Source organism: Pogona vitticeps, chromosome 15 (genome assembly GCF_051106095.1).
Source record: "Pogona vitticeps strain Pit_001003342236 chromosome 15, PviZW2.1, whole genome shotgun sequence".
NCBI classification, from domain to species: Eukaryota; Metazoa; Chordata; class Lepidosauria; order Squamata; family Agamidae; genus Pogona; species Pogona vitticeps.
Window position 1 is genome coordinate 1,538,902 of NC_135797.1, and position 26,503 is coordinate 1,565,404.

The following is a 26,503-nucleotide window of genomic DNA, read 5'->3' on the forward strand; positions in this document are numbered from 1 at the left end:
AGCTGTTACGTCTAAAGACAGCACATCTGTCAAGACCAGTTTCTGGGAGGAATAAGCACCTGGAGACTGCTATGGTCTTCGTGGAGGAAACACTTCTCTAGGTCTAGGGGTCAGTTTCCCACAGAAATAATTAATGTTGGCCTTACAACACTGCAGGCAGGGCCTGCAACCGATCTAAAAGGAGAAGCACTCCGAGAGGCTTTACCTGTTTGTTTGTTTTTTTTAAAGAACTATTTTGAGGTGGGGTGAGTCTGAAGGTGCCAGGGCCAAAGAAAAAGCTGAGTACACACCCAGTGTGTGGAAACATCACTAGGAAAGCTAAACCATTCCTTGGTGGTCTTTCCTGATGCTTGGCATGAATTGTCTGTTCTATTCAGCATAAATTCCTTCCTGTTAGAGATTTTATATCCTTTCAGGTTCAGTTTGATACATTTTTAAAATGCGTTTTGGTTTTTTTAATTGGAAGCCTACTTCACTCCTGCTTCCCATTTCCCCTTTGTCTTCTTTAAATAATAAGTCATGACACTATGTTTTCAGTTAAGGACGTTTACTTTTTGTGAATAACATTTCACCACAAACAGGTACAGGATGAGGTATCCGAGAAGAAAAAACTTTGGTATAAAATGTACAGCTTTTTTTTTTAATTTTTATTTTCTTTACAGGCAAAAAAAGACTTTGGTTTTCTCTCTCTCTCTCTCTCTCTTTTTTAAAGTTAGCACGGTCAACAAACAAAGAAGAAACATTCAATTTATTAATATATAGTTAATGCACTGCTTTGATTAAAAACATGACCACGCCACTCAGCTTACACCGACCAGAGGAGAAGGAAAAGATTAGGGAGAGAATGGGAGGTCATGGGAAATGCATCAGAATTTGCCCTTTCAGGTTTTTATCTTTCAGATTGGTAGCTATCATTTGGTGTCTAAGAGTAAGCCTAATGCTCTGATACCAAGTAGGTGAACCCTTTAATGTGTGTGTGTGTGTGTGTTGGTGGTGGGGGAAGCTTCACCTGTTTGATTTGATCGTCAAGTGGGAAGGCATAAGAACAGTCCCCAGTTTTCAAAGATGACAGCCCCAACTGTGAGATTATCTTTCATCAACAATTTTGGGAAGTGAAGTCAGGGAATCGTGCATTTTTAAAAAGATATATTTTTTAAGTATACAGTACATGACTTTGCAGTATATTTTATAGTTCCAGTTTTCAGATCTTTGGCAGCCAAGAGAGCATTTTCAAACTAACAGAGCCCCTATTATTATGTTGAACAGAATATTAAGACAGTGGGGATGAATGATCAAAAGGGCTTTGAACTGTACTCGTGGGAAAAGAAATGTAGATTGAGGGACGAAGGGACCTAACACGAGGTTCTGAACGCTGGGATGAACTTGAGCTGTTGGTGTTACTTTAGATCTACTTTGCCGGCTGCCTTCCAAGGCTGAGACTTGGAGCCTCGCATGGCCTTACGCAGGGAAGGCGTCATGATGCCCAGGGATGGCTGTTTGTTTACATCCTGGTAGCTTCACTTTTGGCCACTGGAATCATATTCGAGAGCTAGGTTATAATTAGCACATCAGACATCTAGGTCTTTTTCTCCTGCTATAACTGACCAAAACATGACAGGCAGATGACACTCCGCAGAACTGATGCAGGATGACTATGCAGCCCCTGCCTGTTGATGCGAGTGTGTGATTAGGTTTTTTGCTGGGCTGCCATTTTTAATTTTAATTATTTTATTTTATTTATTCATTTATTTATTCATTTATTTTTTCTATAGGGAAGGTAGACTTATGCCAGGGTCTCAGCTTCCAGTAGGACACATAGTCCTGGCACCTTGAAATGTGTGCTTGTGGGGGTAGGGTGTGTGTGGGCGTGAGCCAGCCTGGGCTTCGATAGGATTGGACACTTCCTGATTGAAGGCACTCATTCTGGATTCCTGTGCTCAGCTACCACTTGAGCCCAAGAAAGGTGCCTTTTATTTCTCATTTTTAAATAGAAATGTTTTTAATGGGTGTGTGTTTTTATATCTGAAATCGCATTATTTTATCGTTAGCTTTTTTTTTTAAGCCCAATTTTTTAGTGGAAAAGCAGAATTTACCAATTCAAGAAATATCAGGAGCCCTGCTGGCAAATCATGAGAATGATACTCCTGGGTGAAAGCAGGAATGGAGGTCGAGAAGGGCTGTAACGAGTACCAAGTGGCTTGAGTTGATCAGGTACGTTGTCTTCTGCCTTGTGAGGCTCATTTTAAACCTGAGCATTTATTTTAAAACGTTTGGAGGAAAACTTCTCAAGCAGGCCATGGTATCAATGTGAAACCTGTTGAGTGAGTGGAAGCAAAGAAATCCTAGAACAGCTGAAACTAGGAAAGCTAAAATGCGTCAGTCATATCATAAGAAAAGTGAAGTACAAATTGTTACAGCTGGTCATTTAAGGCAAAATAAATGGGAAAATGGGACTTTGGAGGTGGGTTAGCTGCAACCAGGATCCTGTCCCACTTCCCTTGGAAAGGGGAAGAAAGACTATAACCTTACAATAAAATCATATATGGTGGAGAAGACACTTGATGCATGGCATAGGATGCAGTTTTGTCCCCACAAGGTTAATTTAATGTCTAATTTTACAGGAGAGGGAGACATACTTTGGAGGTGGGGGAAAAAGTATGCTCCCTTTTATTTTATTTTGTTTTTGTTGAACTTTGCGGTTTAGGTCCTGTTCAAACAGCTTTTTCCAGACTCCTAACCCTGTAGCATAATCACTAAAGTGCATTTTATTATTAGGATCCACAAGGAACACAGTCTTGGGAAAAGGAAGGAAGGAAGGAAGGTGTTTTCATGACCAAATTGGGGTTTTGGCCCATCCATCAAAATAGGAGGGTGACTGGGCTCTCTGCTCAGAGCAAGCTGAGGGTTCTGACACAAAACGGAGTACTTTTGAGAAGCCATGCAAAAAATATATAGAAATATAGATATATTACGACGCACACATCCACCCACCCACGCATCCTCCAACACGTGTGCACCCACCCACACGGACGCACAAAAAGACTTCCTTTGCAAAACGAGGAAAAAAAAGTCATCTTTGGTATCTTTTGGTGCAAGAGACAAAGTGAGGTAGAAGTATTTTTTTTTCCGGCAATTTCAACAAATTTCAGACCATGGGAACACCCAACAGGAACCGGGAGAGGAGGAGGAGGAGGCAGTGGCTGGAGGAACAGCAATCAAAGGTAAGGAAGGAAGGAGGGAAGGAAGGAAGGGGGTCAGGACTGGTCAATATCTGTGCCGTTTGGCTTTGTCGCAAACAATACTGGAATTGGGAGAAAGCAAGGCAGGTTAATGTTAACTTTCCAGACAAGCTTCCAAAGCATATGGCTGATAACCTGCATTTCTTGCAGGCCGAAAGAGGGCTGAAAAAAAAAATGGGAGGACAAGTTCTTACAGGAGTCCCATGTCCTTGCAGGACGCCGTGTTCTCCAGGAGGGTGAACCTGAGGCCAGCATGGCAGGCCCAGAATCTGCGCCACCCTGGCGTGGCTAACCATGGCCGATGCGTGCCTCAGGCTGGGTTTTAAGACTGGAAGAAGAAACGTTGGCTTTGTTACTCTTTAAACTCAAATCCGGGTGTATGGGGGATAACATGTTAAACACCGGTGAACATCTTTATGGGTATTGTTTAATCCTTAGTAGTCCTCTCCTGTACATACATTAAATGTTTCTTACGTGTCAGCATGTCTCCTCCCTCTTAAAGTGACTCTAATAAGGTTTTCAAGGTATTGGTTATATTTAAGGAGCGCTTTTACAAGTGCCACCAGCCACCCACAAGCTCCCTTCGGTTTTCATGGCTGAACAGGGCGTTGAACCGAGGTCCCCTGAGGCTTGGCCCGTCCCTCTACCCACAACACCACATGGGGAGTCTAAAAACACAGGTTTAAAAAGAATGGGGTTGCTTGGTCACCTCTTCCTATATGCCCTGTTGATTTCAGTGGATCTATTCTACTTCACTTTAACTTGGGAATCAGCCTGTAGGGAATTGAAATGATGGAACAGATGCTGGCAGTTGGTCATAAAACATTTTTCTCATGGTAGGGCGGACAATGACAGTGAGCCCCTTAAGGCCATAAAGTCTAGTTTTCTTTTAATTGAATGAAGGCAGATGGCTCTCTTTATCTGCTTCTGGAAGAACTTGAGGAAGTTGCTCCCACTGGATGTTGGAGGTTGCTCGTAATGTTACGAAAGAACAGTTTTCAGGCACATTAAAGGTGCCCGTGCAGCCCTGGAGTCACCGAGTATATTTAGATAATTGGTTATATTTACCGGAAACTGTTTTAACTGTGGTGGCTCCATCCTACAGAATTTGTGGTTTGATGGGACAAGGTAGAATTTTCTACTGTAGTTCAAGGACGAGCACTAGACTAGAGCATTCTAGCTGAGAAATCCAAGCCTCTCGCCAGCTACACATACTCAGAATTCCTTAGGATGGAGCCATGGGCAGTTAAAAGCCATGCCGGACTGACAGAAGTGTGTCCTCAGCGGATTTATGGAGGCTGCCTAGCGCTTTTCCGCATGATGGGCTTCTCCGTTCCTGACTCCTCCTCTTTGCTAAGGGCTGGCCGTTCTACGTCTGTCCTGATAACTGGATAATTGCAGGACTCTGCCTAAATAGCAGAAGAAAAGCCATTCCTCCACAAGGAGGGTGGCCGTTGTGCCTCTGGATGTCACCATTCCAAGCGTCAGCCTCTGAGAGCGATGCCCACAACCATCACCTCTGCGGAAATACAGTAGAAACAGAGACATGTCTGAATGTTCCTTCCGATGGGGGAGGTAGGTATGTGCTGTAGTTGTTTTAATTTGGAGAGCACCGGGTTTGAACCGAAACGATGTCATTCTGTTGCAGGCCTCTTCTGAATCCTCTCATCTTTCCCTCAGAGCCTCCTGCCCCATCCTGTCACCTTCTGTTCCCTGCTCCGAAACCACCAACCCATCTGGGGTCTTTCAAACAGCAAATGTCAAAAGGAGCTTCGAAAAAAACCCTCCCCTCCCCATCCCTCCCTCCGGGAGAAACCTTTGGAGCATCTGTCTCATGCTCAGGAGACCAGAGCACTTAACATGAAACAGAAGGGAGTTGCTTGGATTTGAAAAAAAATAATAATAAGTCAACCTCATGTGTCTGAAATGTCCTCTCTGGAATTGGAAGCTGGGGACTTACCTCAGGGAAAGAGGTTAAATGATGGGGTTGGACCCTAAGGTCATTGTAACATTTTTTTCCTCCAATTTTCGATTTGTTTCATACACAGCATGGAGTGAGCCGACAAAAAAAAAAGCCAGCGCTCCTTTTAAAATGGAATAGGAATGAATTTGGAAAGGTGCAGACTGCTGGGTATTCAGATCTGCAGATACTTCAAAATTTGATATCTTGGTGGGTCCATGCCTACTGGCAGCTTTAACAAGGATGTCACCTCAAGAGTTTCTGGAATTAAATGCTGGAATTAGAATCAGATGCAGCCTGTCAGAGGCTTGAGTTTCTTTCAGTGCAGGTAGTACCTGCAAGCATGCATTTGCTGGAAATAATACGGGGGGGGGGGAAGAGTCTTAAGGCGACCTGACAATTAGGTTGCCGTGTTCTTTGGGCAAAAGTTCTGCTGAATTTCAGGAGTGCAATGGGTTAAACCCCATGCAGAAGGAACCTTGATGCCAAGCTAGGCATGGCATCATTTGCCATATCCATGGGTTTCATTTCAGAAACGAGACCAGTGAAGTCGTGACTGAAACAAAGGCAAGGTAAAACGGGATTGCAGTTTGACGTTGAAATAAGGGAAATGGATTTACGGAGTTGGGAAGTGCGATGGACACTCCCTTTCTTTGAATCTGAAGGTTGAAGCAATTGCTTATGTTTTGTTCATGGTATAACTCTGACCCCCCCCCCCCTCTGAATCAGGGCTGGCTTGCCACTCCTTCGGTGGAACTCCTTAGCATTTGGCTGTCACAAGGCCCCAGCTTGAGACATTTAAGTGCCCGAGGCCAGAAATGAGGCATAAAGAGAAACAGAACAGGACAGGACTTTCAAGTTTAGAAGGGTGGATTGCAGCTACTTATATTAGTTTAACATGTTTGGGTTCAAAAACTTACTGGATATTCTGCATGGACATGACTTTGCTTAATATACTAGACTTCCTTGTGTCAATGCATTTTCTGCCTAAAGCGTTTGCAATAAGCTCTACGAGATCACAGAAAAGGCAGGCCCTTCTGTGGCTTCAGAAATTGCCCCCCCTCGCTTTCTTCCTGCTGGTCCATGATGAGACTGGGAAAGGGTAAAAATATCAGTGCAGAGACTCAGCCAGGGTTGCTACTGGTACACTCCTCTTGGCTTATTTTCTCTCGACATACAATTTGGAATGATGGCTTTAAAAATTATAATGGAGAAAATTTTAAGCTGGGCCTGTACGGACTGAAACATTGCTTATTATGTCTTAAATAAATAAAATCAGTGATGATGTTCTTCCGTACCATGAACACATTTTGCTTTTCTCAAGCAAAAAAAAAAGTGTTCATGTTTAAATGCATACATAATAGTTCAATTAGGATGTTCTTTTTTTTTTCTCTTGGATTCTTGTTGTCTTTAATTAAGGCTCAGAGGGCCTAGAAACAAGTAGATTAACCAAAGGAGCTCAGGGAGTAGAGAGTGAGAACAGGCAGATATTCAAAAGGTGAAGTTCACTATTGCTGTATTGCTATGCTGGATAAATCTGTACCCTTTGAATTTCTCTCTGTCCCACAGACAGAGGACCTACAAAGACTGAGTAGCCTCATTGAATCTGGCCTTGACTGAAGAAGATCTCTGTATAACACAAAAAACTACCTTTGAAAAATCTGAGATGTTCATTATGTGACTGACAGGGAACTCCCCACTCAAGCTCTGTCCGGCTGTCTTTTGGGAAGGAAATTCAGTTCAACCCATCTTCAATGGCCTGGGTTGGATATTCAGTTTTGAATGTGAAATCAATGGAGGTGTTTTGTTCTTGATTTGCTTTTTTTCCTGTAGGATGTTACATGGGGAACAGAGGAAACTTTGCTTTTTTAAAAAATTACTATTTTGCCTCCTTCCCATAAATCAGAGGAAAAGTACTTACTCCGGCTTTCCTTCTAACCCTTCCTGACTGTTAACCGCTAGATGGCACTGCCTCCTCGACAGGATCAACACAGAACACATTTTTTCGAAAGGGAACAAAGAAGCAAAAAAGTTCTTGAAACAGCCTTGACAACAGAGAGGTGGTCCTTTCTGCAGGAGGGGAGGCCATTTCCCCCCCTCCCCTTCCCCATTCTTCTGGCATAGCCCTCTTCACAGTCTCTAGACAATGAAACACTTTACACTTAAGATCCAGCTTGGTGTCGCAGGGGGATTAAATCCAGAAAGGAATAAAAACCTAAGTCAACTCCCCCTCCCTCCCTTGCATTTTTAATGCATTGGCCAAGCCCATTCTGCCATCTTGGGTCTAGGCCGAGTTTCCTTGCACCATCTTGGATCTAGGCCGAGCTCCCTTGCACCATCTTGGGCGTAACAAAGGGAAAGAAGGGACGGGTTGACGAAGCGTGGGTTATGCTTTGGTACAAGTGACGGCTGAGGAGGCGCTGCCGGCGTGGCTCCCTGAGGGAGGAGACCGGCCTTCCTCCATCCATTTGTCCAGGCTACGCCGCCGAGCGTTCATGAAGAAGTTGCTAACCGTGGAGAGCTCCAGGCCCAGCTGTTGGGCGATGGTGATCTGAAGGTCTTTGGAGGGGCGCTGGTTCTCGTGGAATATGGCGTGGAGCGTGCGGCGCTGGATGTCGGTGAAGACCAGCCGGTGGCGCTTAGGGACGTGGTTTCTGTCGCTTTTGCTTTGATCTTGCTCTTTCCTTTTGCAGGCTGATGGGCCAAACGTGGCAACCACAGGGGGAATGGATGGAAGGGAAGTAGAAGGAAACCGTCAATGATGTCACAAAACCAAAAGGAAACAGTTAATAAGTACTGTACTGATACTTATTTTCCTTGCTAGGCAAAAGAAAAAGCCAAAAGGAAACAAAACATAAATCTTAAATCAGTGACATGCTAGTTGCACATCTTTATGCTGAACACTTAAGAGTCTGAATACTGTGCAGCTTTGAGGGTTAAATTGCCCCTGTACAAGGAGAGTTATATGTAATTCAAACAGCTCTCACCGGATCTTTCCTTGTGGGTTTTTATAATTCTGTTTCTGGAAGCCAACTTAAGCTCATGACTGTCCTTCACAGCTTGTGGCCATGAGTATCATAAGTGAATGATATTCTCTCTCTAGGACCTATATGTTGAGATTTCGATACGAAAATGTATTAAATGTTAATGTTGTATAGTTAAATGTAAAATGGTCTTATATAATTTTTTTCTCCAAAACAAAAACAAACAAACAAACAAACAAACAAACAACAACAACAACAACAACAACAACCGAAAATGCATTGGGGCTTATTTTCAGGGGATGTTTTATTTTTGTCATGTACAACCATCTACATTTATTCAAATGCAGTCCTGTCATCTTCTGGTTGATGCACAAGGGTGGAGGGCGGGGGTTTCACTTAACTAGGGCTTATTTTGGGGGTAGGGCTTATATTTCGAGCATCCTCAGAAATCATACTGTACTAGGGCTTATTTTCAGGTTAGGTCTGATTTTAGGGGAAACGGGGTATTTGTTAGTTTATTTATTTAGGTAACTTGCTGCTTAAACAAACAACCCAGTTATTTGCTTGCTCTTCAAATCAGTGGTATTTGATGAATTCTGAAATTGATCGATCGTGATGATTCCCACCCACCCGCTCTGAATATGTCCTTGCAATGAGGAGGCTGGCATTGCAAAGAAGTTCTTAATTTAATTTGTAAAAAGGTAGTGGGTGTGATGTTGGCAAACCCTGGTTCCATCTGAGTAGCACAGTCTCTGGGCCCTAGTGGGTCTCCTTGCAATATGGAGTAGCTTCAATCCCTTGTGTTAGAGAGCTGTTGAACACATTGTAGGGGAAAGCATTTACTGTACATATTTATTTAATACCATTTTATTTAATACCATTTGTAGACCACCTTTCCCTCTGTGAGTGGACCCAAAGCAGCTCACGACAGAATACTAAAAGCACAATAAACAAGGAATACTAAAAAGCACAATAAATGGAAGATTAAAAATAACTTAAAAGGTGCAATTCATTCATTCATGGATTTAAAAATATTTAAAATGTAAAAGAACACTTAGAAAAACAACCACAATAATCATTATCCAAGGACTCTAGACTTAGTTAAGACACAATTGTCCTCTGAATATTCAGTTTAATGTATGTGTATGTGGGGGGGTTGCCTGGTAACCCCCCCACACACACACACTGTGGTGTGTTGCTAGGGGGCAGAGAGCCTGTGGCAGTTGCTAGGCCACAGGGAGGCTGTGGCGGTTGCTTAGTTGAAGGAAGACTGCCAGGGAGGCTGTAGCAGTCGCTAGGCCGCAGTGAGGAGGTGGTTGCTAAGCAGCAGGGAGGCTGTGGCAGTTGCTAGGCCTTGAGAAGAGAGCAAAGCCACCTCATGAAACAGTACAATGCAAATTTTTGCCATTAAGGAGCCATCACTAGGCCTCACCACGAAAGCAGGGGCCTGTCTGTCTCCAAAGCAGATGAAGGTCAGGTGGAAATTCCACAGGTGGGGCTTCCATTCCCAGAAATGCCATGGGGTGGAGATGTTTTGCCAGGCTCTCCTGGCCTCCTTCCCTCAGCCCTCCTCAGGTCCTCCCATCAGGAGGAGGAGGTGGGCCAAAAGAAAAAAGAAAAAAAGGGGGGGGAGGGGGAAATAAAAGGGTGACATGGGCTGCCTCTCTGTTGTAGGGATGCACCAGTGGAATGCCTGCCTGTCGCCTGTTTGGAAAGTCGCAAGGGCGCTGCTGAATTTCCCGGAGGAAGAAAAGGAGAGGAGACTTCTACCAAAACAGGTTGTGAACGCAATAGTTGACGTCTCTGTGTTTGTGTTTACGCCTGTGTTGCCAAATACCAATACTGTACAAGTAAATTCAGGGCCGACCAAATGTTTTGCTACCTGAGTAAAAACAGCAAAGACTTTCATTTACTGTAAAGGCAGGGTTTCCCCCCTCAGGAACAGGCGACCTAGGGTGAGTTTTTCTTTTAAAGCAAGGCAGCTAGCTTTTTTTTAAAAAAATACATTGTTCTGATATTGTAAGCCGCCTCGGGTCCTCTTGAGGAGAAAGGCGGGGTATAAATATTTCAAATAAATAAATAAATCCCCCCTCTCTTCTACCCTATGCCCTGGTATATAATACAGTGCTCAAAAGCCTGACCAAATCATTTTAGCTCATAAGGCAAAACAAAACAAACCCACAAGCCATTCTTCCCATTTATCCGAGTAAAAATACAATAGCTGCAAATTAAACAGCTCACAATTTGCTTGGCTATCATGATTCCTAAAGTCAGCTGCCTAAGATGGCTGCCTCATTCTGCCTAACATCAGAGCCGGCCCTGATGATGTGCTCTGTGTTGAGAGAAAGAAAGAAAGAAAGAAAAAGAAAGTTTGCTATTCTAGCCCAGGGATGACCTTAAAGCATATGGCTCCATTGCACTCTGCTTTTATGCTTGCATTTAAAGGCATGGATGGGAGAGGAAAAATGCGGTTGTGGGCTGGGAGCAAGGAAATTTAATGCCAAATCAATAGCTCTGGTGACTGAAGTCTTCTGTCTCCTTCCTTGCCGACCGAGTCTCGGCCCCTTCGTATTCTAGCTTTCTGCAGCAAAGAAAAACCCTGTTTGGCATCCCAAGTGAGCTGTAGAGATTCGTGCAGGACTTCCTTTTTTTCTGAGTGGGTTTCTAGCATGTTCCAGAATGATCTGCATAATTTGGGACATGTTTGCCTTCTTTTTTGCATACTGTCCCCCCACCCCGCCCCTGCTCCCATAATCTTTAGACCCTTGCAAAATACATGTTTGTTTTCATATTTGGAATAATGTACTTTGCTTGCAAAGATTGTGGATGTTATTGAAACAGGAGATTATTGCTTCCCTCCCCCACACACACACACACCGGCCAGATAGTCTGTGTTCCAGCTGGGCACCGAAGCAGTGCCTTTTAAGAAGTATTTCTGCGTTGTGCAGGATTTCATTGGTGAGCCAATGGTAGAGGCACAAGACCAAGGGACATCTGGTCTGCTGAGATCTGTTACTTATGGTTCTATGATTTAAAAGCTTCATTTACTGTAGGTTACAGCATCTGATGGTTCTTTTATACTTGCTTCTCTGTGCCTTCTGACACATCTATTCTACTATATTTAAACTACATGACAAAGATGGAGAAGTGATGATGAGGTAAACTAGCTGAACATTTTAAGTTTCTGCAACGGCAAAAGGCATGGGAACTCTTTTGAGGTGGGATGTTGGCAACCATAGGTCTGGGAAGGTAAGAGCAAAGGAGGAGTAAAAGCAGGGTGGATATGGAGCGCTGAGAGTCCATTGATTAGACATCCAAGACCTGTTGGAATCTAATATTCTTGTTCTAAGAAAGCTCTTCCTTTTTTTGGTAGTGTGCCATCTTTTTCACTGCATCTTTAACTCCTCTGTGTTGAACTACAGTTAAAGCCATGGGTGTTGGCAGCTGGTCCACTGGTCGGATCATGAGAAAACAGATGGGAGAGATGCTACCATCTACCGTCCTCTGCCTCTCTCTGACTTTCCAGTTAGAGTGTGGTCGTACCTTGTTGGTTTCCAAAACCAATAGCTAAGAGTAATGGGGCTGGCCCTCGTGGGGTAAGAGGGCAGATCCTCCTTTCAAAATAGTCGTGCCAATTTGTCTTCATGCCCTGAAAAGTTTCAATCCCCTGATTTGCATAAAAAGCGTAAGAAGAACACGGCCACAGTTTCTGCAATCAATGTGCGATCCTTTATATGCCTTATGTATCCCGGCACATCCTCTTGGCAGCTATGGAGAATGGGCATAAAAATCTGATGTACTGTACTATAAAAAGCAAAGGTAAGTGAATGGAACAATAATATTATCCCATCATAATATCAGAACAAGATGTAATCTCGCAAAGCTAAGATGTTGTGAAACAACCTGGCAAAGGGTCTCCATTAACATTTAATGGGCTACGGTTTTATCGGATTGTGTTAAAACCTTGCGCATTTTCTTCTTTCTAAACGAGTCTTTTATTTTAATTAACAATCATGAGGAAAAACTTTTTTTGATGGCTGGGAGGGGGTTCGCAGTGGAAAGCCAGTGGAAAGGTGGAGAAGGCATTGGGTGGGCAGATGGGGAAGGACAGTTCCTATCTACACTTTAATATGAAAATTTGGCATAGATTTTGATGGTGTATGAAAACAAAGATAAAAGGAATCTTCTTCGTCAATATCTGCGTCAAATGCTTGAGGCCATGTTTCCGACCAGGCCTAGCGGTGAGTAGTAGATTCGGAATCAATAAACAGGGTGCCACAACCCAAAAGGCCTTCCCGCTCTCTCTCTTGTTGTCAGCAGATTGAACTCTGACCAGGAGCGAGCAGAAAGAAGGGCTTTTGGTTCATTGCCTCGTTTGGATTCTGCTTCGGGTGGTTTTGTATACAGTTCTGGGCACTGTTATTTAAGAAGGATATCGACAAGCTGGCCCATGTCCAGAGGGCAAGTAGTAAATGGTCTGGAAACCGAGTCCTGCAAAGGAAGTGTCGAGAGAGTTGGAGATGTTTAGCCTGGAGAAGAGAAGATGGTGAAATGATAGGCAGGTGGAAGACAGCTTAGGCTCGTTTTCTGTGCAACCTGAAACAATCAGTTCCAGTTGCAAGAAATGCAGGGTCTTAAATGTTTTCAAATAAGCCGTCTTGAGTCTCTATGAAGCTGCTTTGAGACGGGCCCTCTTGGGGCACCATTTCCTGTCCATACTTTGAGATCAACTGGGCAAGCCTTCTGGGTGATGATGGCCCTGCTCTCTGTCCTTTCCTCCCATGGAGGTTTGCAGGATCTTTATTTTTCTGCTCTTTGGTAGATGGGAAAGCCAAGAAGACATCTGAAAACTCAAGATGGCTTTTAATTAGTGGCCTACTGTGTGTTTGGTTTTAATGATGATGTGAGCATGCCTGCCTTTGTGACACCCTAACTGTTGGTGATTATATTTTAATGAATGTGTGCATTTAGGGGTTGGTTTTCTTTTGTTTTTACTACACGGGGTGTTACATTCTTTCCCTTTTATCTGTAGGGAATAATGAAAATAACCCATTTTATTGGTGACTTAAAGTGTAAATAATGATGACCTGAAGTACCTTTTTATATGGTAACATTCATCAGCCATATGAGTGAATAATTAACCCATTTTTTAAAAAATAGCCTTAAATTCAGTAAAAATATTGCAGACAGCAGGTATGTCGCAGGGCCAGGGCAGCGGCGAGGCAGTGGAGAAAGTAATATGCTTCAGAATTTTTCTGAAGGGAAGTAAGGAAGGAAAAAAGTGGATTTAATAATTATAATGATAATACTACACCAAAATGGTGAGGTAGGCTTCTTTCTTTCTTTCTTTCTTTCTTTTTTTCCCTTTCCCCTTTTTTTAAAAGCTTGTGTCTTGTGCACATTAAACGTGACTGGCTCACTTCAGTCCCCCTTCTGCCTCCTTCCCTCCCCATCTCTCCCCCAAGTGAGCCCAGTGTCCCCCTCCCTCCGCCTTTGCTCCTCTGCTTTGGCTGCACGCTGATAGAAAATATTGATCAGATCCAAGCTACGCTGGCTGCAAAGAACAGCCAGTTTTGTGTTAACCCTTACAGGGCGGGATCTGTGGCACGCTTGAGCCAAGGAGAAGGATGGGGGCCACAGAGGGAGAAAAGCCAGGATCCCACTCAGGGAAAGGTTCTGTTTGCAGGGGAGACCAAGAAAAACCATAAATAAAGTATTCTCAGGGCATTCTCAAGGCTACTGAGTGCCCGTTTAGTTCCTCTTTAATGAACTGTTTTGTATTCTTCCTTCCCTAAGCAGTAGTCCAATTAACTTTATAAGAGTCTCCCTAGGAAGAGACTGAACAGATAATTTCTAGGGGCACAGAAACAGACACAAAGCTGGAAGTGTCATTCCCAACCCAACAAACATCACAGGAGCCTCAAAACGTTCCCCAAGAACTGCTTTTACAGTATTTATTTATTTATTAGACTTCCAACCTGCCCATCTAGATCAAAGGTCTTACTCTGGGCGGCATTGCTTTTGTATTAATGCTGTCTAAACTCTGGCTATAGAAATTTGCCAAACTATTCCTCTGGTGGTGATTTAACCAGATTGTCACTGAGAAAGAATATTCTCAAGGAAGCCCAGTGCCAGAGACGTGGATCCCTGGTTGTTTGGCCTCAGGCTCTGGTTTTCAAAGAGGGTGTGTCTTCAACACACTCAGCTACTGTAGAGCAGAGCCTGGACTACAACCTCCTGGAAATTATTTGGTCAAATGCCTGGGGGATTCTGGGAGTTGTAGTAAAAAAATTCGACAAATCCATCAGTTCTCCCTTTAGAGCGATCTAAATCTAAGGGCAATGTAGGCACTTGTGAATTATGTCCTTCGACAATTAGTGGAGTCTTTTATCTCACACCAAAAAAAATCAATCGAGTCCTGTCTTTGCCTGGTTTTTCCCCGTCCATAAAGGATGATCCTATGACGAGCTATCACATATTCTTCTGTTCATCAGCTCAGACTCTTTATTACTATTTATATGATCTCGCATTACTTTTTCCAATTGAGCAAGGCTTGGCGGGCTTACATGGAGTTTTTCTGCAGGTGGAAGAGCCGCCTCCATTTCTCTAAAGGAAAAAAAAAAAGTGCCCTTTATGGGGGTGCCGGGAATATAAAAGTGATTTGAAAGGTTTTCAAGAAGAATTGGGTCAAATTGGATTTGTAACAACCCAGGAATTTAAGATCTCTTCCACCCTCATTCTCTTTCTCTCTCTCTCTCTCTCTCCCTCCCCCATCACATACATGGGGGGCAGGGTTAAAATCAAAAAGGGGCAATTTTGGGCCAATCAAATCAAAACAAAAAAAATCAATTTTTTGCTCTTCAGAACAAAACACCCCTGGGGAATGAAGCAGAGGGAATTCTGGGGGACGGTACAGTTTGCTAGCTTGTGACTGCCTCTGCTTCAGAAAAATAAAATCAATGACTTCCCTTATATGAAGTCCCTCAGTCGGTTGAAGGCGGCAGAGAAGGGGCTGGAATTAGAACGAAGGTTTTAACCCACTCCCATTCCCTCCCCACCACCTCAAGCAGTACAACACAGATGCCAGATCGCTGTGGACAGGGTGTGTGGATAAGAGGTGAAAATCAGAATCTGCCCACATCTTAAGCCGAAATAAATACATTTATTTATTTAATTGTTCCTAGATGATGCAATCGCCCCTTGGCCTGCTGTGACATGAATATCCCATTGTGGTCCAGTGGTGCTGATGAACAAAGGTGGGGGGGGCTGATCTGAAAAGGTCCTCACATTGTGACATTCACGAATGACTGCCCTCGATGTTGGTCAACCCTAGTTCCCAAGGCTAGCGTACAGCAAAATGGTGGTCCCAGTATCCCCAGACCAAGATGATAGGAGACAAAAAAAGGGGGGGGTTAACAGGTTCTCTTACTCTCCCTTGTTTTTACAAATAAAGCTCTGGCCAAATCCAAGGTTGTTTAAAATTCTGGATCTATTTTTCCTTTTTCTTTTAATTCCTCTTGCTAACTCGTGTTAGCAAGAGGACTTACAAGGAAATGTTGACAGACTGCCGTCTATATTGGTTAATCAACATAGTTCAACTTTAATCAGTTGACTGCCTCTGTATACTAAGTTCAAAGCAGAGTCTTTGAGATATAGATATATATACTTTATTAAACCATACATTTTAAATATAAGCCTTTATCTCAAAGACTCTGCTTTGAACTTAGTAATGGATGTGTATCTCTTAGGCCTTTGAATGGCAGAGGAAGGACATATTTTCCTTCAAATTAGGAAATGAGTTAGGGAAAAGAACCCACTAATCTTGGGATCTTGGTACAACAGACATGCAACTTATATTTCTCGTTGTTGCTGAAGAGGCAAGTGACTGATCAGCTAAAATTTATGTGAATTTCCCATTCCTCAAATAATAACAATGATTTTAGGGATATTGTATGCATTTGGTTGCTGATGATAAATGTGTCAACAATTAATATTTGTTTTCTAATGACTCCCTGTACAAATGTTCTTAGAATAATAAAAAACCTATGGTGATAAATTACTCATTTAGGGACTGGCTTGATTAGCTTGTAATTTGGCTGCTTCTAGTAAAAAAAATAGTCTAATCATTTTAATATTTTAATTTCTTTGGATTTTATTTATATTTCATATACATTCAAAATTTTAAATTGTGCAGTCTTCTGATACGAATGAGGAAAGAAGAGAATGCTTGTAATTCCTATTTATTTATTTTTAAAATCAAAGACCCATCTTTCTTTGTGTCAGTCTTTCTGGTACCATTTTTCCAGTCAAGCCAATTTTACCTAAGAGCTTGGTAAGGCTTATTTCTGAGTAAACACACTAAATATTGGGAACTTTGGGGTCCCATTCATTTTAACAGAAAATACTGTATTTATCCCTTCCTTGAAATCCATAGAATTTTCATAGAGTTAACTATAGATCACGATCAATGTGTTGATGCCATTCCACGTTGAAATCAGTTGTTTTGATTTGCCTGTTTCCCAGCAAAATGTTGAAATAAACAAGATAGGCTTTTATAATTATAGAGAAGCTTTCCTCAAAAGCAGACGGAAAGATTTAAAAGGCAGCCTGTGCCATATTTGGAGAGATCTTCTAGGAAATTTTCAAGGCAACCTGGCCCAATCGGAGAGGGTCCCCATGTGAGTTCGGTGGGACACCAGCCCACGTAAGCGCACCAAATAATCATTTAAATAAGGGGTGGCAGATGTTCACCCTGGAAAGTGCTTCCAGACTCTGAAACCCATCAGCCTCAGCCAGCGTGATCCATGGACTGGGATGGCAGGAGTTGCCGGTTTCCCAGCCTTGAGTGAAACCAATCTCGGAAACAAAGGAGGGTTTGTGAGGGACCATTTCACAAAGCCACGTCCCCTTGAATTCATGCATCCCTTTCCTGAATTTTGGGTTGGACCCCTTTTCCCTGCCAGCTCTGCTGCTGGCCGTGTGGAACTTCCGGCTTGCACTTGAGGGGAGAGAAAAGAGAGAAGCGAGGTTGCTTCTATCCATCCTGCCTGGCTTCTTTGGGCATTCCAGTGCCTGCATGTCCTCCTGATGGATCTATCACCCCCTCCCTGTGACAGCTTCATTAGTCACTAACAAGCAAAGAGTCACTTTCAGTGCAAGTGACACTGCCCCGTGTGACACCCGGGAGGTGGCACACACGCAACATGAACCATGTGTGTGTGTTTGTGTGTGTGTGGGGGGGAGAATGAGAGGGTGCCAGCGAGGGGGAGAAGCCCAGTGAGAGCTTAAAACTGGTTGCCGGAACAAGGCACATGGAGTTGAGGAGGTTGTGTTTCAAGTATGTGGCATTGCTTGTGACCCACGTTGAAAGACAGGAGCCGTGTGAAACTGAAGTGTAGTGGTTAGAGGATGGGATCGGATTGTAAATCTGTAAATAAATAAATACATCTGGGTTTGATTCTCTGCTTGGCCACAAAGCAGGAGCAGGGAACCTTGAAGTGTTTCAGGCATGGTTGGCAATATCTGGAGGGCGAGAGGTTGCCCTCCGTGCCATAGAGCTGGTTAAGTGATCCTGGCTGCCTGCTCTCCTCCTGCCACCACCCTCACCCAGCCCAAGATATCGGGGTGCCTAAGCCCAAGGCTAGGTTGGAGCTCCTTTCTCCTCAGCCCCCTAGATCCCTGTGCAAATGCCAACTTCAGCACTGCTGAGAGGACAGCGCCTTCCCACTGTGCCTCTATGTTGCAGACTTCATGGCAGATGATGGTTCTCGCCCCCCCTCTCTTTTGGCCTCCATTCATTTGCATTTGCAACTCAAGGAAGCCATTAAAGTCTGTTAAAGAACAGGGGACACGCCAGCCTACTCTGCAGAGATGAAGTGTTGCTATAGCAAAACCAGGGCACCTGAAAGGAAAGATGAAATAAAACTGTTTTCCAGGGGAAATAAGGATAATGGAGCATATTCTCTTATTTCTGGTGGATCCCGAGCCTTCCTCACTTGCATTTTACTTTCCTAGAAATATTTGAGGATGCTTCTAAAATACAGCCTTCAGGAGCCAAGCTGTGGCTTCAGCCCCTTCCCTCTGTTTGTTTTGGTTTGTTTTACTTAAATGTTTAGGTGGGTTTTGGTGAACATAAATGCATGGTCCTGAGAATTAGGACACTATGCAATGTGCAACCACAACTTTTGGGCATTGCTGGATGGAACAGGTCTTGTAGCTTTTGTGACAAATAATGTGTGATTTTTGGTATGTCTCTTAATGGAAAGATCGGCTGTCTTTCAGGAGTGGGATTCTGCACAGGTTAGGATGTGGCATAGCACAGAGGTTTACAATATACGGGGAGCAGGAGAGTCTTTAATTGAAGCACACAAGTCTCTCTTCTCTTTTACTCTGTGAAATGTCAAAGGAGGATGCACTAGGGTTGCTTGGGGGGGGCATTCAAGGGCAGGCTCTTTGCATATGCTCAGGATGGCTCTTCTCTCATTCCGATAACAGTTTCGCCCCATCCAAGAATGGGCCAGACATGCCTTTGGAATCAGGCCTGACGGTGAAGCCACGATTGGGAATGGAGCTACAGATGAATGAAATGGAGCAGCAGCTTCCAATGCTGCCTTCTCCTGGGTCTGATTCTTGGGGCATCCGGCCCATAACTGCTAGCTTTGACTGGCAGTAAGAGGGGTTTGTTTGTTTATGTGTGTGTGTTTGTGTTCCAGGTAGGAATCTTTCCTCGTTCTACCTGAAGAGTCTGCAGGCTCTCCCATGCGAAGTGTGGGCTTTTTCCACTGAGCTATGGTCGTTCCCCACAATTAATGTCAAGTTCTGTTTTCTGAAGTATCTTGAGATTTAGTAACTCTGAATGGACAGAAAGCCACATAGGCCACTGATAGGCGTGAAGTGTGAGCCAGATGATCTTCCTTGCCAGTAATTCAGGAGTAATACGAAAAACTGTTGGATTGCTAAGAGGAGTCCCAGCTGGAGGTTCCCGACCTTTTAGCCTTACAGATGTTGTTTGGACTTCAGCTCCAAGAATCCCTGGCCACTGCCTGCTGCAGTTGGGCCTTCTGGGTGTTCACCTTTGGGAGGTGAAAGAAGAGGACAGCTATGGTTCTCGGGCCCTTTGCCTTACCTGAAGCAGTAAGAGGCTGACGAGGGAGGGAAAAGCCTTTTTGAGGCATACAATTTGAGGATAGATTTCCCAGGCTTTTCACTCCAGCCCTAGCACTGTGTAACTGGGCCCAGCCAGTGAATATATAACTGCAGTAGCGAAATTCTATCCCTAAACCCCCCCATATTCAGATTTTTTTAAAAAATCTCAAAACAACTCCTTTTAGCTTTGGTAGGACGTTTTTGTTTTTTGAAACTAGAAATGATGATGCATTGAAAACACAGTTGGTCCCACAACCTAGAATCTCCTCCATGCTGCTGTATCAGATCCCATTCTAATGAACTGAACACGAAGCTGTCTATTAATTTATAAGCCATCAATTCCACCTTCCTCAAAGTTTGAACAAAAATTTATTGCCACAGCTCAGGAAGGGACAGTGGCTCAGGCACCTGAAACATTTCTGAAACGGAGGAGGGGGAAATGTCCCCACAACAACCAGATCTGCCTGCGTACTTTTTTGAGGAATCGTGGTACCGAAGTGACCTATTCCACTGTCACTCTCTCGTGTATTAAATGGCAACATCATTTCTCTCTTTGGGAGCTGTCTTTTAATGAATCGGTTAAAAGCAGGGAGCGCTAAGTGATTTTTCTTTTTAAAGAAAATCTTTTAATTTCCCATCAAGGCAAGCTTGGCCATTATATATCATTTGCGATGGTCAGCAGAGTGAAGGCTCTGTTTATGGCCATCCTTTGACAGGGCTCGTCGCCATGCTGGAAATATTATTGGGATAACAACGCCTCAGCATATCTAAGTATAGAGCCATCGATTCCTCTTCGTATATTCTTATTCTTCTTTCTCCCTTTCTCTCTCTCCCCCCCCCCCCCCGCCTGCGTAGGCTTGGTCCAGAGCAGGAGGTGGACAAAGCTTTTAGAGTCTGGATTATCAAGAAAATAGAAAGAATGGCCCGCAAGGAGTTCACATCGGGGTGTCCAGACTCTTGGGGTCCAGAGACCAATTTACCCCAGCCGGGATCCACACCGACTCACCCAAAATAAAGGGTTGGAGCCTCAGAATTTCCCCAGCCCAGTCCTGTTTATAATTTCTTTAAAAATTAGTTGAGAAATATAAAGAGCATCTGTGCCGTGGTTAAAAGAAGAAGGCCTGTTCTCTCCTCAGCTGGTGAAAATCTGCCTGCCAGGGCCATGATTCTCACCCCGGTGGTACCCCTGCGAGGGGCTCCTTGGAATCTAGAGGGGCTGAAACCCCTTGCCCGCCTGTCTGTCCTATTTCAGCGAGAGTACTTTTCGGGGAAAGGGGGTGTGGCTGAATAAGGAAGTAGGGGGGTGGCCACTAGGCAGGTTCAAAGCCAGGAGTGGTCATTGTGTCCCCCCATGGGAAGTCTCTCCCATCCATATGTTAACAACCAGACTGCTCTTCGAGGGTGTTTGCTTTGGGTCCTCGGGGAGCTTTGCAAAGCACAGCACCTTGGATAGCTTGTCCCGCACGCCTGATCTAAGAAGACCTAAGACCTCTGTTTTGAATCAGAGTCAAAGACCTCTCTAGCCCAAAATCTCATTCGCCACAGGGCCAAGCCCATGCCTTCGGGGAGACCCCAGATAGGACAGGAAGGAGGCACTGTTGCCCCCTCCCACATATTGTTATTAAGAGGTAGACTGCCCTTCACCATGGAGGTTCAACTAACTGTCAGAGCAAATAGCTATTATAGGCTGTATTCTGTGTCTCTTGTCCAAACCCCACTGAAACCCATCTTCTAACACTGTTCCATTACTGGGTGGGGTGGGGGTGGAGATGGACATTCTTTTGTTTGTCGCATTTATACTTCCCAGTCATTTCATCGGATGGCCAGATCTCTCCCTCTCTCGTTGCCACTCTTTCTGTACAGCCCTTTCCCATCTGCCAGCTTCTTTAGACTACAACTCCCATATCACCTGAAGAGTAACGGGAGGGGCTGTCAGTGCATCCAGAGGATAGAAACCTGCTGAAGATGATTCTAGCCAGTGCACATTTTTCTAAAGCTCTAGCCTTGATGTCTCCCTTTCCTTTCCAATAAAAGCTTCAAATGCTTTAGCCTCCCTGATTTGGGGGGGGGGGAGAAAACCCCTGTTCCAACTATCCTACCCCAAACGGGTTTGCTGGCTCTTTTTTTTTGGCACCTTTCCCTGTTACGTCTTCCCCAGAGTGTTTTCAGGTGACCTGTAAGGGTCTGCTTTTCCGAGGAACCAAAACAAAATGAAATTCTGGTCCTAAGAACATCTGTGGCACCATTTCAGAATTTTAAGGGTGACTTTCATCCTTTCTGAAACCTTTTTGTCAATTTTCCTGCAGAAATGCCTCTTTGAGAAATTCTAGTACAACTGACAAACAAGGCAATCCAAAGTACAGCCGGTCAGAAAGAAGACTCATTAAGGTAAATGGTGATTAACCAAACCATCCCAATCAAGGCTTTTTGAACTTCAGCCTAACGGCACTGTCCTTCTCAGAGCTACTCAAAAGTAAATACCCTTCTATTCAGAGAGGCTTATTTCTGGGTACATTGGACCAAAACCTTAGCCTTGGAAATGAGTTTTAAAACAATAGCATTGAAGTGTCAGTCTTCTCTCTTTTACATGTTTGCTAAATGCTCTGCCTTTCAAAACACACATAACACACGCAGAACAACTGTCGAAACCCAACAGCATTTCTAATTGGGATTACACGATCAGAACTTTCAAATTTAAAATGTGAGACTATCTATTCCAGTTTTCCCATTCAATATGGAATTTCATCTTCTTCTTCTTCTTTTTTAAGCAGTGTGTTAAACCAAGAAGTGGAGAAATTTTTTTTTTGAGGGCTAATCTATAAATTCATCATTCCCAGTATGGTTCAGGTAAGCACCTGAGGAAAGACGTTCAAGAGAGGCGTAGAACAATACAAGGAAAGACCAAGCCGATCGGTCTATCAATAATCCGTAAAATATTTTTTTTTACTTTTTGCCCACATATCTGCTTCTCCTTTATAGATATTGGATACTTCTGTGTTGCAGAAAATCTAATCAATAGTGATTCATGCTACCTACGAATAATGGATCCAAGAAAGGCGATTATTCATTTTGTGTTCCGATATTCAAGATTTAACAGTTTTCAAGAAATCCCTGGAATGGTGACCTTTTCTCTCTCTCTCTCTCCTGATCTTTCCCTCTCCCTGTATTTTTATTAGTTAGTGTGTTTTTTTGCTGAAATTAACTCTGCAAGCCTTGGCTTTTTGGTCCAGGCATCTCTGTGGTGTGGGTGTTCATAATGGGGGGAGCAGGGAGGAAATCAGCAGCACTCCAAGATTGCTATCAAGGCTCTGTGTACAGTGGGCAAAGGGAGCCACTGAGTTAAACCCACATCCCCACCACTATGACCATCACTATTGTATGCCCGTATTAAAGAACTCATTTTTGCTACCCCAGGAAAGACTGGGTGGGTTGTGAAAGAGTGTATTATACTTTGGGGAGCAACTACAGTCAGCCTTCCCTAGGTTTGTCCAGGATGGGGTGTCTGTGTGTCTGTCTTTTCAGACATTGCTGAACCTTAGATTTCCATCAGCTCGTCCAAGGACGATGAGCTCTATGGTCGAGTGACACCTCCTGGATCACAGATTCCCCATCAGACAAAGTGTGTGTTTAGCTCAGTGGGGGGTGTTTTCCCCCCCTTTCTTTTTCTTTTTGGTTTCCACCCTGCCTGACTCTCTTCCACACAACCCTCTTGTGTGCTTCATCTCACAGGCATCAAGTCTGATTGTGGCAGGGACAGAACATGGGACAAGGGAGACCTTTGCTTTGACCCACTGTCTGATGTTCATATAGGATTTCCCCCTCACCTCTTATCTGGGCTAGACTTTGGTGGCTTTGGTCCGGGTGGTGCACGAGGCCGTCTGCCCAGCCCTCTGATGGGGGAGTGAAGGTATGGCCCTAGTCGTACTGTCTCATGGGCGGCCTCATCTACCTTGCAGGGATGTGGTGAGCACAAAATTGGGACCACTGTGACTCACACAGGCATCTTTGTATGGCCTGGGAGAAAAGTCTCCTAGACAAAAAAAAAATAATATTATAGTAATAGAAGGTACCCTAGAGATCATCCAGTCCAGCCCCCCTGTCAAGGAGGCCCAGTGGGGAATCAGACTCCCCAACCTCTGGCTACATAGCCAGAGACCTTAACCCCTGAGCTATCCTGCAGTTCATTTTTCAAGACTGGTTAATATCAATTAACCTGTATAAGCACAGTGGGTCAAAAACAGTGTCTAATTGCTCTAGCACTTAAAAATCTGGGCTATTAACGATGACTCCTCCCCTCCCTCTGGTTCTTTTCTGTTACGCCTCCCTGTGCCTTATTCAGGTTGCAAAAAATAAAAAAGACCTGTTAACAGGCCTCGACATTTACGTAAGCCTGAAATGTCAACTGTTCCTAAGAATGCAGATTTTGTAGGTATACTACTTATTCCTCCGTCTTGCGCATCTTTATCCCATGGAATATATCCAGAATTTACAGAAGCTGGTGCCATTATTTCTGATAAGCACCCGTATGGATTGAGGCTTGCTATGATGCAATCATTAGTCCACCTGCTTGGAAGTCAGATTTGGTACCACTGTGCTCCTCGGAGCTTACTCCTGAGGAGACAGGCACAGGAGAACAGCGTTGGTTCCTGGGCCTTGGGACCCAGTGCGCCACTTCCTTGTATTGTTCCAGCCTCAAGACCCTGAGGGTGGCTGTAAAAAAATTATCTTACCTTCTAACCTTAAAGCTGCCATTCTCTGGAACTCGGGTTCCTGCAGCCACCGCCACATCCTCTTGAAAGTCTCCCTTCCAGACTTGAGTTTGCTCCAAGGCTTGGGGTTCCTAAGGAGGTCGGACAAGGTTCCCTGGGACCGACAGAGGACCCTCTCGGCAAAGATGGCTTGTGGGATGCTGTACCTCTTGAGTTCGGCGATGATGCGCTGAGCCACTTCTTTGGTGTTGATTTCCTCCAGTTGGCTGGAGAGGACAGTGGTCTGGGTGGCAATGGGAGGGTTGGGCCGGGCGTTCATGTCCGAGCGAGGGTGTCCATAGGGGCTTTGGCTCATGGCGTTAGGGGAGGCCATGGTGGAGGTCTGGGAAGGAGACATCTCCCGGGGGAAGTGCTGGTCCATCCTGCCAAACATGGCGGTGGAGTGGGCATCAAAGCTGTTGCTGATCACCATCTTCTCATTGCCCAAGTGCCCAGGAGTGGAATGTCCCGTGTAGTTGTGCATAGGGGCCAGCTGCGGGCTGGGCAGCGAGGACAGGCTTTGGCCCATGCTGATATCTTTGTGGTAAGGGCTGTAAAAGTTCCCGCTGGCCCCCAGCCCTCGGTCTTCCCTCATGAGGGTGAAGCTCCCAATGACGTTGCCCATCGGCAAACACTGGTGATGGTGGTGATGGTGGTGTTGATGGTGGAACTTCTCATGCAAGGGCTGCAGTGGGGTCAAGGTGGTGTAGCTGTTGCCTGTGCTGGCTGTGGGGGAGTCGCCCCCAAAGCCAAGGCCAGGGTGCAGAGTGGTGGCCAAGGCATGCTCAGCCCGGTGGTATTCGCTTCCTTCCAGGACAGAGGCCACCAAAGAGGGTCTCTGGAGCGCCGAATGCAAGGCCCGGGTATCGCTGTGCATTAATTCCTGCTCCTGGACAGACATGTCCCCGCCGTTCTCCAAACTCAGCTGGACATTCATGGTTTCTCTGCCTCCACTAGGCCATCATCTTTCCTGTCCACGTGGCAACCCAACCGTTACTGCTTGAGCCAGTTGGCTGCCTCTGGAAGGTTTAACTGGGGGGTCAGGCTGGTTTGTGGATAAGGACCGATGCAAGGTCTAAGCTATGCTGAGGTCCTTCGGAGGTTAGAAGCGGGGACCCAGAAACACGAGACAGAGAATGAGAGAAAGAGAGAGTATGAGTGTGGCAGGTATTTTCAGAATATATTTATCAGGTATGTCAAATTAAACAAGCATCGGTCAAACTTTATATCCTATCCAGTAGTCTATTGCATTCTGGCAACCGTACTTCTGTCCTGGAAGGAGAAGCAAGATGCTCCCAGTTTCTGAAGGAAGGTAGCCGGGAGACGCCAGAAGCTCCCTGACTTACCAGCAAGACCCCTTGCATGCAAAGTGAGATCCAACCCTACATACACACACACATACACACCCCTCGTGCAACACAAGGTAGATTGACGAGGAGAGAACAAGGAACCGCAGGAGAAATGGAAAATGAAAGCGTCTGTCCTTTCACTCCATGCAAAACTCCAAATAATCTCCCCCCAGGTGCAACTGTGCGAGTACCAACACACACACACACACACACACACACACACACACACACACACACACACACACACACACACACACACACACACACACACACACACACACACACACACACACACACACACGGGTGGACAGACAGACAGTATGGCTTACCTAATGTTGAACAGTGTAATTTCTGAGCATTTTGAAGGAATGTAGGGCTGGAGGAAAGGAGAAGGAAAAAAGAGAGAGAGAGAGGGAAAAAATAATGTTAGACCCTAGCACTGAACAAATCTCTACCAGTACAGTTTTTTCACATTCATTTCTTTTCCTAGTCCTGTCCCCTCCACATGCACCCACCCCTTTGCTGCTTTTAAAAGATGCTTAGAAGAAGAAGAAAAAAGCCACATCTTGGATATCAACATTCAAACTCCATCCCTTGATAAGAAATAAACCCACGTCTATATTTCCTCTAGGCAAAAGTCCCTCTCTTCAGACCTTCCAACTGGTCGGCTGGAGGAATGAGTGGCTGTCCAGACAGATACTTAAATTGGTGATCACTCCCTCTTCAAAAGGCTGCTGTCCATTGAATGTTTATTTGTTTAAGTAGGTCCAGCTTTGACTAACCGCCTCTTTGTGTGCGTGTGTGTATGTGGCTTTCTCTCTCTCTCTCTCTCTCTCTTTCTGATTCCTCTCCCTCTCTCCAGAGAGCTCTCCCCCAGCCTGTTTCTTTCCAGCCCAAAGCCACTGGTATTGATTCCACAACCCAAACGCTCCGCGCTTGCTGCTTTTCCCACGTCACCAGCCTAAAAAATCTGACAGATCGCAATCAGAAGCCAACCTGATTTAACCCAGTCAGCCCTGGTTCCAGGGAAAAGAAGGGGCTGCAGGAAAGAGAGAGAGAGAGAGAGGAAGGAAGGAAG

At 44.7% G+C, this 26,503-nt stretch overlaps 2 protein-coding genes and 1 long non-coding RNA gene across 4 annotated transcripts in view; 2 read left to right on the top strand and 1 right to left on the bottom strand.

The window, feature by feature from the left end:
* The first annotated feature begins 2,074 nt into the window (after nt 1-2,074).
* Nucleotides 2,075-3,446, top strand: LOC144584923 (uncharacterized). The gene is made up of 2 exons (XR_013539412.1): nt 2,075-2,211; nt 3,390-3,446. It is a non-coding gene; the product is annotated as an uncharacterized LOC144584923 (long non-coding RNA).
* A 4,012-nt stretch (nt 3,447-7,458) lies between these two features.
* Nucleotides 7,459-26,172, bottom strand: LOC110081454 (hepatocyte nuclear factor 6). The gene is made up of 4 exons (XM_072983965.2): nt 26,040-26,172; nt 25,755-25,801; nt 24,059-25,169; nt 7,459-7,893 (listed from the first exon to the last, which is right to left on the bottom strand). Exons 3-4 carry the CDS (start codon nt 25,011-25,013, stop codon nt 7,586-7,588), a joined length of 1,263 nt encoding a protein of 420 aa, XP_072840066.2. The 5' UTR covers nt 25,014-25,169; nt 25,755-25,801; nt 26,040-26,172; the 3' UTR covers nt 7,459-7,585.
* Nucleotides 9,530-26,503, top strand: part of ENSA (endosulfine alpha) — a 64,372-nt gene continuing 47,398 nt past the window's right edge. Inside the window, exons 1-2 of one of the 2 annotated variants that reach the window (XM_078382199.1) lie at nt 9,530-9,675; nt 9,858-9,961. In XM_078382199.1, the coding sequence (XP_078238325.1) occupies nt 9,860-9,961 (102 nt within the window). In that variant the 5' untranslated portion in view covers nt 9,530-9,675; nt 9,858-9,859. Of the gene's footprint in view, nt 9,676-9,844; nt 9,962-26,503 lie in introns of those variants that run through there. The other variant, XM_020798157.3, reaches the window with a different exon arrangement.